The sequence below is a fragment of the Erythrolamprus reginae genome, chromosome 1, assembly GCF_031021105.1.
Source record: "Erythrolamprus reginae isolate rEryReg1 chromosome 1, rEryReg1.hap1, whole genome shotgun sequence".
Classification (NCBI taxonomy): Eukaryota; Metazoa; Chordata; class Lepidosauria; order Squamata; family Dipsadidae; genus Erythrolamprus; species Erythrolamprus reginae.
The window spans coordinates 345,646,537-345,664,757 of NC_091950.1; the positions used below are offsets into that span (position 1 = coordinate 345,646,537).

General features: G+C 42.7%; 1 protein-coding gene across 11 annotated transcripts in view; it reads left to right on the forward strand.

Annotated features, from left to right (window-relative positions):
• Window positions 1-3,155: 3,155 nt before the first annotated feature.
• Window positions 3,156-18,221, forward strand: part of BIRC6 (baculoviral IAP repeat containing 6) — a 165,159-nt gene continuing 150,093 nt past the window's right edge. For all 11 annotated transcript variants that reach the window (XM_070734154.1, XM_070734156.1, XM_070734158.1 and 8 more), the window contains exons 1-2: window positions 3,156-3,498; window positions 17,353-17,534. In XM_070734154.1, coding sequence (XP_070590255.1) covers window positions 3,234-3,498; window positions 17,353-17,534 — 447 coding nt within the window. In that variant the 5' untranslated portion in view covers window positions 3,156-3,233. The remainder of the gene's footprint in view (window positions 3,499-17,352; window positions 17,535-18,221) is intronic.

Below are 18,221 nucleotides of genomic sequence, written 5' to 3' on the forward strand. Positions count from 1 at the left end.
TAAAAGAATAACTACTATTTTTATTACATTTGTATGGTGCCCGACTCCTAGTGCATAAGTTGGCATTTTTCTTATTGTCTTATTTTTCAAATGTGCTTACTCTGTATCATTCATGCTTCAGGCACTTTTCATTTGGATTACTACAATGCTATAATGGGGCAAAGACCATCCAAAAGCTTCAATTGATCCAAAATGCAAATAGCAGGCATAGTTATTGGTGCTCTGCGGTTTGCTTAATTTACACTACTGTTGCATGAGCTGGATTGCTCCCATTTCCTTTAGGGGTACAATTCGAGGGGCTTGTTATCACCTATACAGGGCCATGTTATTTGTGGGACCACCTGTACCTAAGGATCTCTGCCCCTTCTACTAAGGTATGGTAGATGCACTCCAGGTCATTTCCCTTAAATGCTGTCATTTGATGTGACCTTATTAATGTGCCTTCTCTGTAACCATCCCAGCCTTTTGGAATAGCCTCCCAACTGAGATTTGAGAGAATCTATCCTTTTAGTATTCTAGAATGATGTGACGACCAAGTGCTGGGCCAAGCTGAGGGTGCTATTGGTTTGGCTGATACCTGATGGGAAAGAGTGCTCTGCTTTTAGTCCTGTTTTTATTAGTTGGATCACTATGTGAGACAGTAGGCGCTATAAATTCTGCAAATAAATTTATCTGCCATGCTTACTGAATTCCAAGTCTTGGATATCAATGGCATGGACGTAGGCCATTGTTGTTATCTACTTTAATATCTCTGTTTCAGATTTTCAAGCTTTCTGTATTTTAGCTGAATGCCTCTTGAATATTGAGTAATGTTTGCATGTTTAACCTATCGTTAAATAGACATAATGGAGTCTAAGAAAGAAATTAATAATGTTTCTTTGCTCTTAAATAAGCTTCTTTCCTCAGCATTACACTGAATGCTTCTGAGCTTGTTTTCAATACACAAATAAAAATGTATTTGTAAATTCGCATACCTTGAAAATATGTTGCTAGAAAAGGGCTAGGCTTTTTACAGCTGAAAGTAGATAGGCTTTATCTGTTGATTCTTTTGAGTGTCTCAATGGCTTTTGTTAACACAGACCATATTATCCTTCAGATTATCTGATGAGCCATAGAGGTTATGAGCTTTCTGGCCAGGCTGGGCTTGGAAATGGTGATTCGTGCTGTTTACCACGACAACTACTGTACACTCTGATTATATCATTTCAAATAATGAAAGTTCTGTATTCAGTCATTTCTGCATTCTGGGGCCGGATGGACATCATTCCACCATGATTGTATCTTGGTTACTGCTTCTGATTTTTTTATTTTATTTATTGTTAGAGTTGAAAGGGACCATGACGGCCATCGAGTTCAACCCCCTGCCCAAGCAGGAACCCTATAGTACACCAGTCAAGTGGTAGTTCAATCTTTTCTTTAAAATGTCCAGAGTGTTGGAGTTCACAAAGTCCGCTGGTAGGTTGTTCCATTGGTTGATGGCTCTGACCGTCAGGAAGTTCCTCCTTATCTCCATGTTGAATCTCTCCTTGGTCAGCTTCCAGCCGTTGTTCGTCCGGCCCTCTGGTGCCCTGAAGAATAAAGTGATCCCCTCCTCTCTGTGACATCCCCTCGTATACTGTAGACTGCTATCATGTCCGCTCTGGCCCTCCTTTTCTCTAGGCTATCCATGCCCAGTTCCCTCAGTCCGCTCATGCTTATAGCGATGGTATCTTGGATCTTGTCTTCTGTTGGCCTCTCAATTGCATTCAATTTTTGTAAGCATCAAGTTTTTATCTATTGACTATTGCTTTTGTGTTATGTATCCAAAAACCATAGCTTCATTATTAGTGCTTCCAATGAGCAGTGTGATTTTTATTTCCTCCAATATTAAAGAATTTGTTCTTTTTGTAATTGGTGGTATTTTCAATTATTTTCTTCGACACAATTCAAAGGCATCAGTTTTTCTTCAACCCTCCAAATGGTCTAGCTTTCACAGCTAGAGTTTAGTTAATTAAGGCTAAGGTATCTTGGCTGTAAAAATCCAGGTTACCACTAGATAGTAGCAAAGTGGCAGGGAAAACTAACTCTTTGACATTTTGTGGTATGCAGATTATTACAGACAAGGTATAGTAGCCATAACAATTATTTTGTTGTATCAGTCCAAAATATTGCTATCCAAGGGCTCAAACAGCTCAAGACCTTGTTACAGTATTTCCTTGGAAACAGTAAAAAGTAGAGGAAATAAAAGAGCAATTCAAAAGGAGAACTTCCACAACTTAAACAGGAATCCAAATATCTTTTTAAAAACACCCAAAGTGGGATTTACTACTTACTTTCAATACATGGAAATGTGGTATTATCTCCCTATCCCAATACACAGTCAAGCTGTGGCTGTGAAAATAAACGCTATAAATCTTTACCCGCTTGGCCCATCTATAATAAAGAAATGAATGGTTTTATTTCTTATTTCTAAGGGTTTTAATTGCTTTTTGATTGTTTTTAAATTGTTGTACCCCACCCAGAGTCCGGAAGCAGTTGGGGGGCTTAGAAATCTAAGCAAACAAACATAAAATAAATTTATATTAGGCTTTACAGAGACCCCAAACCAATGAGAATCAAGAAGCGGTCTGCAGTCAGCCTTGTTCGACCGACTGGGCTCTAAAAGTTACTGTCTCTAGCACTCAAGTCTTTTTACATTCGGAGGCTCCAAAATTTTGAAGGCTGCCCAAAATTGCAGAAAAATCGGTTTTCTCTCAAAATCTGAAACCTGGGTTTTGTTTTGTTTTCCTCTCTTCCTTCCTTCCTTCCCTCCCTCCCTCCTTCCTAGTAGTTCTATTTCATCAGTTTACGAAATAAATACACCCGCCATTAAAGGTAGGCTGGAGAGCGGAGACCTATCTGACTACAGAGGCAGGAATAGGTAGCGTCCACTGGTCAGGTGACTTAAAAGCGAGCTCTTCCTAGGAATCGCCTCAGGAGGCAGTAGGGCGCATGTCAATTCTCCTTCCGCCCTTTCACAGGCACCTACCGGTATAACACTTGAGAAGCGGTTTCTTAGCGGCATTCTGCTTCCGGCGCAGTTACGTCACTTCCTGCGGACGCTCGGCTCCCTCTCCTTTCTCTCTCTCTCTCTCTCTTCCCCTCTCCCTTTTTTCCCCTCCCCCTTTCTCCGGACCCGGATGCTGACTGGTGGTGGCGGCGGCTCCTCTCGGGACTGTCACTGAGCGGCTCCGCCGGGCCTCTTGTCCTGCGCGATGGCGGCGGAGGAGGCCGGGGGAGCGTCTTGTTCCTCGGGCCCGGTGTCGACCGGGCCGGGTCCAGGATCAGGACCGGGGCCGGGTCCAGGCCCCTGCGAGTGGTTGCTGCTGCGGGACGGCTGCCTGCGTTGCGACGCCGACGGGCTTTGCAGCCTATGTTACCACCCGGCGCTCAACGCCATCCTGGCCGTGACCGCCCGCGGCGCCATCAAAGTCATCGACGGCACCTCAGGAGCTACGCTGCAGGCGTCGGCGCTCAACGGTGAGGCGGGCGGGGAGGGTTGTCGGTCATAGGCCTGTCCGAAAACGCCCCCCCACCCCCCGTGTGTGGCGGGAAATGTGTGTTTGTGTGTGTGTGGGGGGGGGGGGGGGGGGGAAACAGCGGCCAAGCGAGCGCCGCGGATTTTTCCGTAGGGAGAGCGGGCGGCATTTGGGGGAAGAAAAGCCCGCCGTGTCCTCCCGTGTTTCTCCTCTCCCGCTCGCGGGTGGCTTTTTCCATCTGTCCCGGGTGTGTGTGTGTGTGAATGTGACGGTTGGCCTTCGGGGCTTGGAAGTCCGTTTGCTTGCTTGACAAGAGCGCGAAGGCCACAGCCGGTTTCTTTCTCTCTTTTTTTGTCTCTTGAGCCACCCGCCGCTTTTAATTCTTTCGAATTGTGACTCGGGAGGGACGTAGAGCCGAAGCCAATAAAGAAAGGCCGGCCGGGTTGCTCGCTTTGGAGGTGGAGGAGGAGGAGGAGGAGAGAAGTGGAAGTCCAAAGTTGCCTTCCTGTAACCGGCTCCCTACTTTCTTTTTTCTTTTTCCCCACTTCACAAATGGTTTTGTTTTTAAAGCAAAGGGTTTCTCGGCTCCGGAAATGCTTAGAGCTCAAGGCCCACCGCTGTCATTCCACATGGCAGTGCTGAAAAGGAAGGGCAACTTTGAGCCAAGAGTGACAGGAACCCAGTTCTTGAAATTTATTTCAGATTCTGACTTACCCCCCTTCCCCCCCTTTCTTAAAACTATGACTGTACCAATTGTTAAAGAGACAAGTGGGGGGGGGGTGTTTGACTAAAATTAGTTTCTTCAAATGGATATATCCATGTGGTAGCTGGTGATTACCAACATATACTGTAATTTACCAAAGTATGTCTACCCTGTTTCCCCCCAAAATAAGACATCCCCAATTGGGCTTTTGAGTGCATGACAATAAGGCCAAGCGCTTAATTAAGGTTTATATTAAAAAAAATACAGATACCCGTTAACTAGATTTGGCAACTGTTAAAGCCTAAATGTTTTGGGTATTTGTTATTAAATTAGGTGGTGAATGTTGTGTTTCTGTATATTAAATGTTACAACTAAACAGATTTCTGCTTTTCCTATAATGTTACTTTGAAGTGGAATATAGCAACATGTTGAAGTAGTTGTAGGTTATTAACCTCTACAGAATTTTGTTATGTTGGTCAATTTTTTTTAATGCAATATACTTCAAAGTTTGAAAAATGTGTTTAAAACAAGGAAATGTAACCCTAGTTTATCATTTCTTAGTAGGATGGCTGTGGTAGGGTTTTTTAAAAAATTGGTAAATTGATATTTATAGTGAGAACCAGAAACACCTGTGATAAGAATGTTTTTGTGCAAAAATAATTTAAAAGGTAGAAGATGACTATAGAACACTTGCTGTATTTTTTGGCATATAAGATGCACTGGAATATAAGACACACCTTAGTTTGGGGGGAGAAAAACAAGGAAAAAAATTCTGCCTCTGCCTCACAGCAAACAACATAGATAATATACACTTTTTGCTGTGTATTTATGTTCATGTGTGCCTGACCCATAGAAATAGCAAAGAATTAGAGAAATGTACATTATGGTACTATTAGTGTGGCTTTCTGGAAGTATAGTTATTCTCTGCTATTTAAAAGAAGATGTTTAATTTTGTTGTTTAAAAAATAATAAAGCAATTTTTTAAGATAACTAATAATTTGAACATTCTACGGACATTTATAGTTATTGACTTGCCTCCTTTCAGCTAGTTTCAGTTTCAGTTTAGTAGTTGGCTGGTGAAATTTGCTGACAGTCGGAAATCTGATAATCTGCTAGATAATTTACAAGATGTGCAGGTCAGTGACTCAGCCTTCCATCCTTCCAAGGTAGGTAAAATGAGGACCTGGATTGTGGGGGCAATATGCTGTCTCTGATAAAAAGTGCTATTGCTAACATGTAAGCCTCCCTAAGTCTAAGGAGAAGGGCGGCATTAAAAATTTTTTGAATAAATAAATAAATGAATAATGAGTTGCTTGGCTTAACAGGCTCTGTTCTCTTCGCTGCAAGGAGGTAAATTGCTGGGAGGCAGAGGCCAAAGGGTGGGGGACGTCTGAGTGGGGCTACATTTGGTGTACAAGACACACCCAAGTTTTCACCCTCTTTTGGGGAGTAAAAAGATGTGTCCTATACTCTGAAAATTATGGTAAGTGTTGTGGTCGTATGAATTATGCTTTATTTACACGCAAGTTTTAAATGGCACCTTTCTGTTCAAAATAAATAATTGAGCCTTTACAGGTTAAAACAGCATAAAATGTAGAAAAGAAAAATAAGAATTAAATCACAAATAATGTTAAAGGCCTCAGTAAAGAGAGTGTTTACAAGTGTTCTAAAGGCGAAGAAAATGAAGCAACAAAAGGTAGGTTGGCCTCTGAAAGCATCTCCCATAGATCTGAGAGGAAAATCTTGTTAGTCAGATCATGACCTTTTTGGGGACGTTGGTAATTAGCACTAATACCTTTAGTTATACTTGAAAATCATTTGACAACCAATGTAGATTTTTCAATATTATCAAGTTATGGGGCATCTGCATTCTGCAGGGTCATCAATAGCATCAAAATAGCAACAGCTTTCTCTTGTTTATGGGCCTTTGTTACATTTTAAAAGGGGCAGGGTTTGATTATCCTGTTGCACCCACTTATTTTTCTGCTACACACTGTCAACCCGCAACTATTCCTATCATGTCATCTTGGTAATTTTGTACCACTTAGTAGTCTAGCTATTATAGTGTCTATTAATTGCAATTTCCAAATATTCAAGACCGCTGTTCTAAAGAGTGGAGTACATTGCAGTTATAGGTAGTCCTCGATTTACAGCAATTTGTTTAGTGACCATTCGAACTTACACCATCAGTGAAAAAAGGGAATTATGATTGTTTATCACACTTAATGACCATTGAATTATCCCCTTGGTTAGTGGATCAAAATTCAGATGCTTGACAATTGACTTTTATTTATGGTGGTTACAGTGACCCGGGATCATGTAATCGTCTTTTGCAAACTTCTGAAAAGCAAAGTCAATGGGGAAGCCAGATTCACTTAATAACATTGTTACCAACTTAATTTGCAGTGGTTCACTTAGCAATTGTGGCAAGAAAGGTCGTAAATGGGGGAAAACCTGCTTAACAAATGTCTCACTTAAAAAAATTGAGCTCAATTGTGGTTATAAATCGAGAACTATCTAATCAAACTGGGACATAATAAAATAAATGGTCAGATTACATCAATTGGTCCAATGGGATATAATTTTTAAAAATGTAATTCTTGCTGCAGCCATGAGCAGAAAAACTAGTAACAGTTGAGAATTAAAAAATATATTGTAGGCTTATTATTCGATTTAGAATAGTGGTTCATCATCATCATTATTTTAACAAGAAATCTCTTTTGAATTTAAGTAGTGAATTTCAATGTGTTTTCTTTCATTAAGTTCATTATCAATTTAATCAATGGTCATATATAATGATTGCTTTGTTGGAATGAAATGGAAAATATTTTGGAGCTATATATTATCAGAATACTAATCATATTTCAGATGAAATATGAATGACCTACACGAGTAGTTTCATGTGAACATAAACAGCACACAGGAAAAGATGGAATCCTGTGGAACAGCATAAGATAGTGACTTAAGTGTAGAGCTGAAGACTCAGCATCAAGACATGGCTTGACAGGAGGGGCCAGAATCACTGCAAATCATTTCCCTCAAGGTGCAGGTTTACTAGATCATCTAGGATACATTGAACACTCATTTGAAAGCTATCAGTGTTTGAGTAGAACTAGAAGATTTGATGTAGTTTATCAGTTGAGTAGGTTTTCCATTTTCCTAATTGAAGAGTTGATTGAGGTGGATTTTGCTGAAAAGAGCAATGACTGTAACACAAAGTGTTTTCATGCATTGATGTAAAACACTGGTAGGTAAAAAATTATTACCACAATATGTTATAAAAGTTGCTTATTTAAAAAATTACTGTAAAACAGCTACTTCACTTTGGCCACTTAGAATACAATATTTTTTATTATTAGTGTTCCCTCGATTTTTGCAGGTTCGAACTTCACGAATAGTCTATACCACAGTTTTTCAAAAAATATTAATTAAAAAATACTTCACGGGTTTTTTTCTACACCACGGTTTTTCCCGCCCGATGATGTCATACATCATCGCCAAACTAATAATTTTTGCAAATAAATAACAAAAAAATTTATTGGTAATAAATAATTATGTTTATAAATATCAGGATTACCAAGTGTCTTATTCAATGGTGAGTACCAATAATAATGGTGAGTAAATGGTTGTTAAGGGAATGGGAAATGGTAATTCTGGGGGTTTTAAGTGTTAAGGGAAGGCTTGTAATACGATCCATAGCCAAAAATGGTGTATTTACTTCCACATCTCTACTTCGTGGAAATTCAACTTTCGCGGGCGGTCTCGAAACGCATCCCCCGCAAAAATCGAAGGAACACTGCAATGTAATTCCAATATTTTTGCTTTATAATATAATCTAGGAAATACATTCCAATGTGAGCAGACCTATTCTTACCTTATTTTCCCTTTTCTATCTGAGAGAAATAAGTTTCATTTTTTAAATTTACTTTCAGTTTCTCTAATCTCTTCTTGTTACCAGAGTCTGTCCTTTCTTGCTTCTGCCTAGCAGAGAGAGATTGCTTGTTCAATTTCTTACAGTCTTTCCTACTCCTTGTCTGACAGAGAGATCTGTATGGCAGAGTAGCCAGAACTACTCTTCCACCTTGGCCACTGCACCTTTTCTTCCTCAGATAACACTACTTCCCAACCTTTCTGCTTTCCTGCTGCCTGGCCTGCATAGACTGATTCTTGTCAGAAAGAAGCACTAAGCATAAGAGGCATCAGAGAGTCTGTTTCATGGCCTGGCCAATCAGACTTTTTGGTTGCAATGGGATCTGCTAGGTCAAGCTGAGGTGAACGGTTAGGCCACTAATGCCAAATTGCCTTTTCCTAGAATGCACTTTATATCTTCTTTTAGCATCCTCTGTGCTTGTGTAAATATGTTTCCTACCTCTGAGCATGTTCATTGCCATCTAGACATAGAAACATAGAGGATTGACAGCATGGTCCATCTAGTCTGCCCTTATACTATTTGCTTTATTTTATCTTAGGATGGATATATGTTTATCCCAGGCATGTTTAAATTCAGTCACTGTGGATTTACAAACCACGTCTGCTGGAAGTTTGTTCCAAGCATCTACTACTCTTGCAATAAAATAATATTTTCTCACATTGCTTCTGATCTTTCCCCCAACTAACCTCAGATTGTGCCACCCTGTTCTTGTGTTCACTTTCTTATTAAAAACACTTCCCTCCTGAACCTTATTTAAACCCTTTAACATATTTAAATGTTTCAATCACTTCCCCCCTTTCCCTTCTGTCCTCCAGACTATACAGATTGAGTTCATTAAGTCTTTCCTGATAAGTGTTATGCTTAAGACTTTCCACCATTTTTGTAGCCCGTCTTTGGACCCAGGGCCGCCATCAGGAATTTTGGGGCCCCATACAGCCTAAGTGTCTGCCCCCCCCCGCCATTTTAAAACTACTTTTTTTAAGTTTTTAAGAAGATGTTAGATAATCATCTGAAAATAGCTGTAAATAAAACCCGATGTTCCCAGAATTAACTTTATTCATAAGATTATGATAGCAACAACTTGACCTTAGTTTTACTGGAACTATAGAATAATCATATAATAACCGCCAGGGCCACCATCAGGAATTTTGGGGGCCCATACAGCCTAAGTGTCTGCCCCCCCCCCCCCGCCATTTTAAAACTATTTTAAGTTGCCAAGCCACTCCATCCCCCGGGGATCATTTCCCGCTTCACGCCAAGCAAGGCGGTCCCATAGGCCAGTGTTTCCCAACCTTGGCAACTTGAAGATATCTGGACTTCAACTCCCAGAATTCCCCAGCCAGCAAATGCGAGGAGCTGGAAAGGACGAGGGGAGAGAAAAAGCAGGGTACCAGCAGTCAGGCGGGTGTCTTGAGGGGGCACTCCCATCTGGAAAGAAGGGAAGAAAGGCGAGGGCGAGCTATGAAGGAAGGAGGGAGGAAGGGAGGGAGGGAGGAAGGAATGGTAAAAGGGGCGATCAAGAGAGGAATGGGTGAATGAATGGACGGAGGGTGGGAAGGAAGGAAGGAAGGAAAGAGGGAAGGGACAGGAACAGAAGAAGGGTGCAAAGGAAGCAAGGAAAGGTGTGAAAGGGGAGAGGAAGAGAGGAAGGAGTGAAAGAAGGGAGTGAGGGAGGAAAGGGAGGAAGGAAAAGGAAAGCAAGAAATGGAGGGAGGGAAGGAAGGAAAGAAAGAAAGAAAGAAAGGGGGAAGGGACAGGAACAGAGGAAGGAAGCAAGGAAACTTATGAAAGGGGAGAGTAAGAGAGGAAGGACTGGAGGGAGGGAGGGAGGGGGGGAAGAAGGTAGGAAGGAGAAAGAAAAGAAGAAATAGAGGAAGGGAAGGTAAAAGAGAGAAAGAAAAAGAGTAAGAAAGAAAGCAAGAAAGAGAGAAAGAAAGAAAATGAAAGAGAAATAAAAATAGAGAGGGGGAATGAAAGAAATGGAAGGAGGGAAGGAAGGAGAGAAAGAGAAAGAAAGAAAGAAAGAGAAAGAAAAAAGAATGAAAGAGCAAGAGAGCAAGAGAAAGAAAGAAAGAGAAAGAAAGAAAGAAAGGCAACTTCAAAGAAAGGCTCACTGAGCATCTCTCACTCTCTCTCTCTTTCTATCCCTCTTTCTTTCTTTCTCTTCCTTTCTCTTCCTTTATCTCCTCTCTCTCTCTCCCTCTCTCTCTTTCTCTCCCCCCTCTCTCCCCCTTTCCCTCTCTCTTTCTCTCTCTCCCTCTCTTGCTATCTCTCCCCCCTCTCCCTCTCTCTTTCTCTCCCCCCTCTCCCTCTCTCTTTCTCTCTCTCCCTCTCTTGCTATCTCTCCCCCCTTTCCCTCTCTCTTTCTCTCTCTCCCTCTCTTGCTATCTCTCCCCCCCTCTCTCTTTCTCCCCCCTCTCCCTCTCTCTTTCTCTCTCTCCCTCTCTTGCTATCTCTCCCCCCTTTCCCTCTCTCTTTCTCTCTCTCCTTCTCTTGCTATCTCTCCCCCCTCTCTCTTTCTCCCTCTCTTTCTCTCCCCCTCTCTCTTTCTCTCTCTCTCCCCCTCTTTCTGTCTCTTTTGCTTTGTCTCTCTCTCACTCTTTCTCTCTTGTTTTCTTTCTCACGCTCTTTCTCTCTCTTGTTCTCTCTCTCTTGCTATCTCTTTCTCTCCCCCCCTTTCTCACTTTCTCTCTATCTTGCTGTCTGTTGCTCTCACTCACTCTCGTTCTCTCTCCGTTCTTCTCAGCGGTGACGCGTGCACGCCCTGCCCGCCTCACCTTTGCCGAGAGCACTTTCGTCCCGGGCTCTCAGCAAGGGGGTTGTAGGAGAGGCGGGGCCGGCGGCAAAGGTGATATTCAATGTCGGGGGCGCACGGGCGGTTGTACGCGCTCCCTATCTCCCTGCTAGCCCACTCGGAATATTCAAAATAAGAAAAACCTTTGCCGCTCGCTCGCGCCGCTTCCCAGCTGAGTCCTGAAGCCAATTCGCTTCAGGACTCAGCTGGGAAGCGGCGCGAGCGAACGGTGTGGGCGGGCGAAGGGCAGGCGCGTGGGCAGGCGGCGGACAAGCCGTTCGCTCACGCCGCTCGCTCGCGCCGCTTCCCAGCTGAGTCCTGAAGCCAATTCGCTTCAGGACTCAGCTGGGAAGCGGCGCGAGCGAACGGCGTGGGCGGGGCGAAGGGCGGGCGAAGGGCAGGCAGGCGGCGGACAAGCCGTTCGCTCGCGCCGCTCGCTCGCGCCGCTTCCCAGCTGAGTCCTGAGGCCAATTCGCTTCAGGACTCAGCTGGGAAGCGGCGCGAGCGAACGGCGTGGGCGGGCGAAGGGCGCGCGAGCAGCGGGCGCGCGGGCAGGCAGGCGGCGGACAAGACAAGCGGCGGGCGCGGCAGCAGCGAGGAGTTTGCGTGGGCGGTGGGGAAACTCCTCGCTGATGCCTGCCGCTCGCCCTCCCGCCAGCAAGAGGGGGAAGACCCAGGGAAGCCGCCCAGCAGCTGATCTGCCCGGCGCCATCGACGCATGCGTGGCCATAGAAAAAAAGGGCGCGCATGCGCAGATGGTGTTTTGACTTCCGGGTTGAAAAATCGCCATATAGCCGTTTCGCAATGATCGGGATCGCAATACCCGGGGGATCACTGTATCTGTATTTTCTTTTCTGACACTTTTTTCCCTATTAATGAAATTTGGATAAAAATACATCTTTGTGATTGTCCAGTTTAAAACCAAACTCTTGACAACTCACAACCAAAGAATAAAGGGATATAGTGGTACCTCTACTTAAGAACTTAATTGGTTCCGTGATCAGGTTCTTAAGTAGAAAAGTTTGTAAGTAGAAGCAATTTTTCATACACACTCAGTCCCACTGAACATAAACATAATAAAGGTCAGCGAGAAAAGGAGGGGGGGGAGATTAATTCCCCCACGCCTGGTGGCAAAGGTGAGTATTTAGCATTTTGCGGAAGGCGAGGAGGGTAGGGGCAGTTTGAATCTCCGGGGGCAGTTGATTTCAGAGAGCCAGGGCCACCACAGGGAAGGCTCTTCCCCTGGGGCCCGCCAGACGGCATTGTTTTGTCGACAGGACCCGGAGAACTCTGGGACCTAATCAGCCGCTGGGATTCATGCGGCGGAAGGCAATCTTTATTTATTTATTTATTTATTTATTTGTTGGACTTGTATGCCGCCCCTCTCCGAAGACTCGAAGAATCTTGTAGGTACTCTGGTCCAATGCCATGAAGGGCTTTATAGGTCATTACCAACACTTGTTGATGAAACATGGGCATATCTGGGAAAGCCCATGATAGCTCTCGCGGCCGCATTCTGCACGATCTGAAGTTTCCGAACACTTTTCAAAGATAACCCCATGTAGAGAGCGTTGCAGTAGTCAAACCTCGAGGTGATGAGGGCATGAGCGACTGTGAGCAGAGACTCCTGTCCAAATAGAGCCGCAACTGGTGCACCAGGTGAACCTGGGCAAACGCCCTCCTCGCCACAGCTGAAAGATGGTGCTCTAATGTTAGCTGTGGATCGAGGAGGACGCCCAAGTTGCAGACCCTCTCTGAGGGGGTCAGTAATCCCCCCCCAGGGTAATGGAAGGACAGATGGAATCGTCTTTAGGAGGCAAAACCCACAGCCACTCCGTCTTGTCAGGGTTGAGTTTGAGCCTGTTGACACCCATCCAGACCAAAACAGGCACCGGCACATCACTTCAACTGCTTCGCTGACTGGACATGGGGTGGAGATGTATAACTGGGTATCATCATGCCCTTAGATGATCTCACCCAGCGGTTTCATGTAGATATTAAACAGCAGGGGGGAGAGGACCGATCCCTGAGGTACTCCACATGGGAGAGACCTAGAGGTCGACCTCTGACCCCCCACTAGCACCGACTGTGACCGACCGGAGAGTTGGGAGGAGAACCACTGTAGAACAGTGCCTCCCACTCCCAACCCCTCCAGTCAGTGTAGAAGGATTCAATGGTCGATGGTATCGAAAGCCGCTGAGAGGTCAAGAAGCACCAGGACAGAGGATAAACCCCTGTCCCGGGTCCGCCAGAGGTCATCCATCAGCGCGACCAAAGCAGTTTCCATGCTGTAGCTGGGCCTGAATCCTGACTGTTGAGGGCCTAGATAATTGGCTTCTTCCAAGGACCGCTGGAGCTGGAGTGACACCACCTTCTCAGCAACCTTCCCCATGAATGGAAGGTTGGAGACTGGACGATAGTTATTAAGAATGGCTGGATCCAGGGAAGGTTTCTTGAGGAGGGGGCACACAAGTGCCTCCTTGCAGGGAGCCGGGAAGGACCCACCCCCCCCAAAGAAGTGTTGACAATCTTCTGGACCCAGCTCCATGTCACCTGCATGGATATTGGTTGTAATTTATTTATTTAAATAAATTACAACCAATATCCATGCAGGTAACATGGAGCTGGGTCCAGGAGTAAAGTCCTGAGTAAATGACTGAGTAAAGTCACCAGAAGGAAGTGGTTGGGCCACTGGGCTATGCAGTGCTTGCAGATTTTTCATTATTGCTAAGACCATCAATAGTACAGGATACTGGTGACAGTTGAGGCTGAGGGAGAGAAAAAAGAGACTGGGAAGACATAGAAGCAGGCTGGCCAGTGGGAGTATCTTATTGGAAACTACTAAACTGAGAGAGCCTGGGTTGTGTGTAACACACATCAAATATGTCTGATCACCATATATTCTAGTATTCTGAGAGCTTTCTGAATTTAGTTTTATCCCAAATCAACAGAAGCAAAAACATTCTGTTTATTCTGCTGGAACATCCTTGTTTAGCTATCTTCATCTAGTTCCAGAACACTTTTTTAAAATTTCCACCAAAATAATTCAGTAGTTTGATTGCTTTTTAAATTGTAATCATTCTGTGCTATTTTTACTATATACCGTAGACAATATGCTATTTTATTTTTTTGCACCAATCATTTTATGCATTCATAGTCTCTTTCACTTCATCATTGCACCACATTCCTCATTAACATCTCCATATATCTTGCATCAGTCTGTAGCATACATTTTTTCCATTTTGTTCTAATGTCTTCCACACCCTCTTTCATTCAATCAATTCATTCTCTCTGGATATTAACCTGACAAATTTTCATTCAGGCCTTGTATTTACATTTGTGGTAGTTCTGTTTTCATTGTTGCTTCTTGTATTTCCCCCGCTTTTTAGTCTATGTTGTCTTTCACAAGTTAAGCAGCAAACAATTCTCAGTTAGCACATTTCCAGTAATTGTACTGGCTTTACTGGATCCAGTAATTTTACAGGCAGAGAAAGAACTGTAGAGAAAGAACTTTTTGTCTAGAACTCATATCTGCGACTTAAATAATCAAAAAACAATTGGTCTTTTGCAGTCCAGCAATCTAAATCTAAATTCAAACAGTGAATTTGGGATACGGATCTCCAAAGAAATTTAAGCGAGGGAATCACATCACATGTTTTATCATATTGTTCTGTAAGGGTTCATTCACTCTTCTCTCTTATTTATCATCCATTATGATTTTGAAATTTTGTAAGGCTTTCACTTTAGCTGGGCTGGAGATATTGCCCTTAGCAGCCTAAATTTATGTGTTAGAAGGGAAAGGGGCAAGACAAAGAGGGAATATAACCTGGGGTTAAATAGGAGACAGAGTGCGCTAGCCAATTCCTAGAACATCCCAGGTATATCTATGAGTGTGAGAATATTAAAGGTTAATCCTGGCAAAACTGTGGGTGTTGAATACAAGCAAATAAATAACTGAACTTTGACTGACTTGCTCTATGTCATTCTTGAGCTGGGCCTGACATTCTGTTACCATAGCTTCACAATAAAGTGAAGTTAGCTTATCTGTTGTGTTTCCTGTCTGGTCTACCTGATAAGACTGACATCAATATTGCAAGTCTCCTACTCTTGGAAGGAGAGGAATTTCAGGAATGTCCTCTGATGGTCAAGAAACTCTACTATCCACCAAACATCTGGCAGCAGCCTTGTTGCAACCCCAGAAACTAGTAGATGGACAAATGATCACTGCAGAATGCCATGATAAAGCTAATGCAACAGCTGAGGCAGAATTTGCCTCAACCCATGGCAGCACAACAAATTGCAGCTCAGGAAATGCTTCTGAGCTTGCCAGAACCAGGATCAATTCTACATTCACAGCTCAATTTGATATGTTTATGGCAGGCACACCAGTGAAGTTTTCCCACTGATTATACCAAAATGAATTTTGGATTAGATTAGATTAGATTAGATTAGATTAGATTTACTGGATTTATATGCTGCCCCTCTCCGCAAACTCGGGGCGGCTCACAACAAAGTAAAAAAACAATACATAATAACAAATCCAATACCCACCAATCCAATTACAATGTTAAGCTAAAAAATTCATAACTTTGCTGAAAAAGCAGCAGCTCATTTATTGAGGGAACCATCTGGTTTTGGACAGGACCAGGACCTCATGTGTCTCTTCACCTCCTCCCCAATCTACCTTTTTGGATACCTTGCACTCTGCTGTGCAGGTGGTAAGTAGCCCCAGAACCTCATGTTTCTGAAGCTGGCTGCCACACCATTGATCACTGTCTTCTGGGTGTGCTGAAGTTCTGGAGTTACAAGAAGCCCTGTACAGCAGCAATTTTTTTGCAGTGCAAGGAGAGTCCAACCAGGCCCAACAACACAGCACAAAGCAGCTGCTCCATGAAGCCCCAGCAGTACAGCACAAAGCCTTTGTCCAACACACCACAATGCATAGTCATCTCTTCTAGAAGCCCCAGTGGTGCTGTGTAAAACTGCCACCTAGCACTGCAACATGAAGTCACGCTAGGAAATCCCAGAGGTGCAGTGTGAAACCACCAACCAGCAAAGCTGCTGCCCAGCATTGCAGAATGAAGCATCTGTCCCAGGTGACTTCACTGCTCTGTACTCTTGAGATCCTGCATTCTGCAACTTCAGGAGATTTTCACCATCTTCCTTCTAGTGCAATGTAGCAGCCCTGGCCCTTCACAAGGCACCATGTAAGGCCATCTTCCCCATTTCAAGCTGGGCATAACTTGGTCAGCAGTGGGAGCCAGAGGACAGCAAAGATCAGCTACAATGTCAGGGCCTGGGGAGTGCATAGGTGCAAAGGGGCATACATGGAGGAGGTGGATAAGACACTTGCATTGCCTGTGCCATCTCAATTTCTGGCAGGCTGTCAAGTAGTCAAATGTTGATCACATGACTACAGGGGTGCTGTAGTCATGTGATCAGGGACTGATAATGAGTTCAGGGACTGATAATAAATCTTATTCAATTCCTATGTCACTTAAAACACTTTGTTGAACAAAGGCAGAACTAGTATTCATAGTCTTTTATATACTTCTATATAAAGAATAATTTCTTTTTACTGCTCTTGATAATGTTTGCCACAAGTGTGTGCATACGCGTGTGTGCTTTTCCTTTTCAGAATGCATAACAATTATGTCTTTTGTTCAGATTATTTTTCATCAAAGATTGAACAACTTGGTAAATTTATTTAGTACTAAAACAGTACTATTTTAAATAAATCATTAGGTTATAAATTAGATGACTGATTGGAAGATATTTCATTTAAAATTGTATTTTATCAAATTCCCTTTTAAAATGTTTTTTATCAAATGTTAGTAATAATTTGTTTCTGGAACTTTATCAAATGTTAGTAATAATTTATTTCTGGAACTTTGCACTTTGATATAGCCCAAGGGCTAATCAATAAAGACTCATGTCATGTGAAATAAATTATTATGATATGAATTAGATGGATGTTTGGAAGATATTTTTTATCAAAATTATACTGAATAGGTCTTGGATTGTTGAAACATACTTGTCTGTACTTATAAACATTTCTTCTACAAAAATTAGAATAATGTTGTATTTAAAAATCCTAGTGTTCTTGGTTTTTCAGCTTCATTTCAGATATTTCTCAACTTAAAGTGTATTAAAATAAGGAAAATAAGTATCTCTATACCTGAAAGAGGCTACAGTATTAGAAGTTAGAATACCATTCATTTATATGTATCAGTGTAAATGTTTAAGGAGCAGGAACTTCGTAAAAATCATCTGAGAAGTCGTGCCTAGTGTCCTTCCATGATAGACTTTCCCCTCTATGATCAGTGAGGGGATATTGCAGTATATTTAAGCAGGATTCCCTGAATATGCTTTCTTGATTTGAATTAAAATCTCTTTATTTTATTGTTTTGTTTTTTACATTTTTCAGCTAAGCCAGGCGGTCGGGTGAAATGTCAGTACATTTCTGCAGTGGATAAAGTCATCTTTGTGGATGATTATGCAGTTGGATGTAGGAAGGATCTGAATGGCATCTTGTTGTTGGACACAGCTCTGCAAACTCCTGTTTCTAAACAAGATGATATAGTTCAGCTTGAATTGCCAGTGACAGAGGTGAGTGATTAATAATCTTTCTATCAGACTTCTACAGAAACCCCACATACCAGATCTAATTGCTTTTTAACTTTTTCTTAATGAATATATGTATTACCTGTATTTATCATGTGCAGATTCTGATTTTCATGATATGCAGGACCTCTCAGTAGTCATACTCATGAAGTAGGGAGGAGGTTTTTTCTCTTTTTTCCTTAATGCATAATGAATGCATTAAGGGGGGGGGGGGAAGAAAAGAAAAAACCTCCTCCCTTTTCCAACACTTCAAAACTACAGGACATGAAATTGATTTTGACAGTACTAAATTAATTTCCAAAACAGAACACTACAGCAAAAGAATAATAATGGAAGCCATCGAGATAGAAAAACATCCCCAAAATATGAACAAGCGGGATGATACCTCCCGCCTACCAGACATCTGGAAACCAGCCCTCAAACGTAACCCAGCCATAAAAACAGAAACTAGACTCAGAACACATATTGCAAAACAATCAAGTAGCCTGCAAGCTCCAACTACCCAGGATATCACGCCTAATCAACAACCATTAACTAATCAGCATACTTTAGCTACATCAACAACCCCAGATGACTCACCAGGAAGTTTCTACACAGCAGGCAATTGCTGAGCTATCAAACCACACCCAGCCACCAGTATTTATAGAAGGAAGGCAGCTTAGGTCTCGCAGT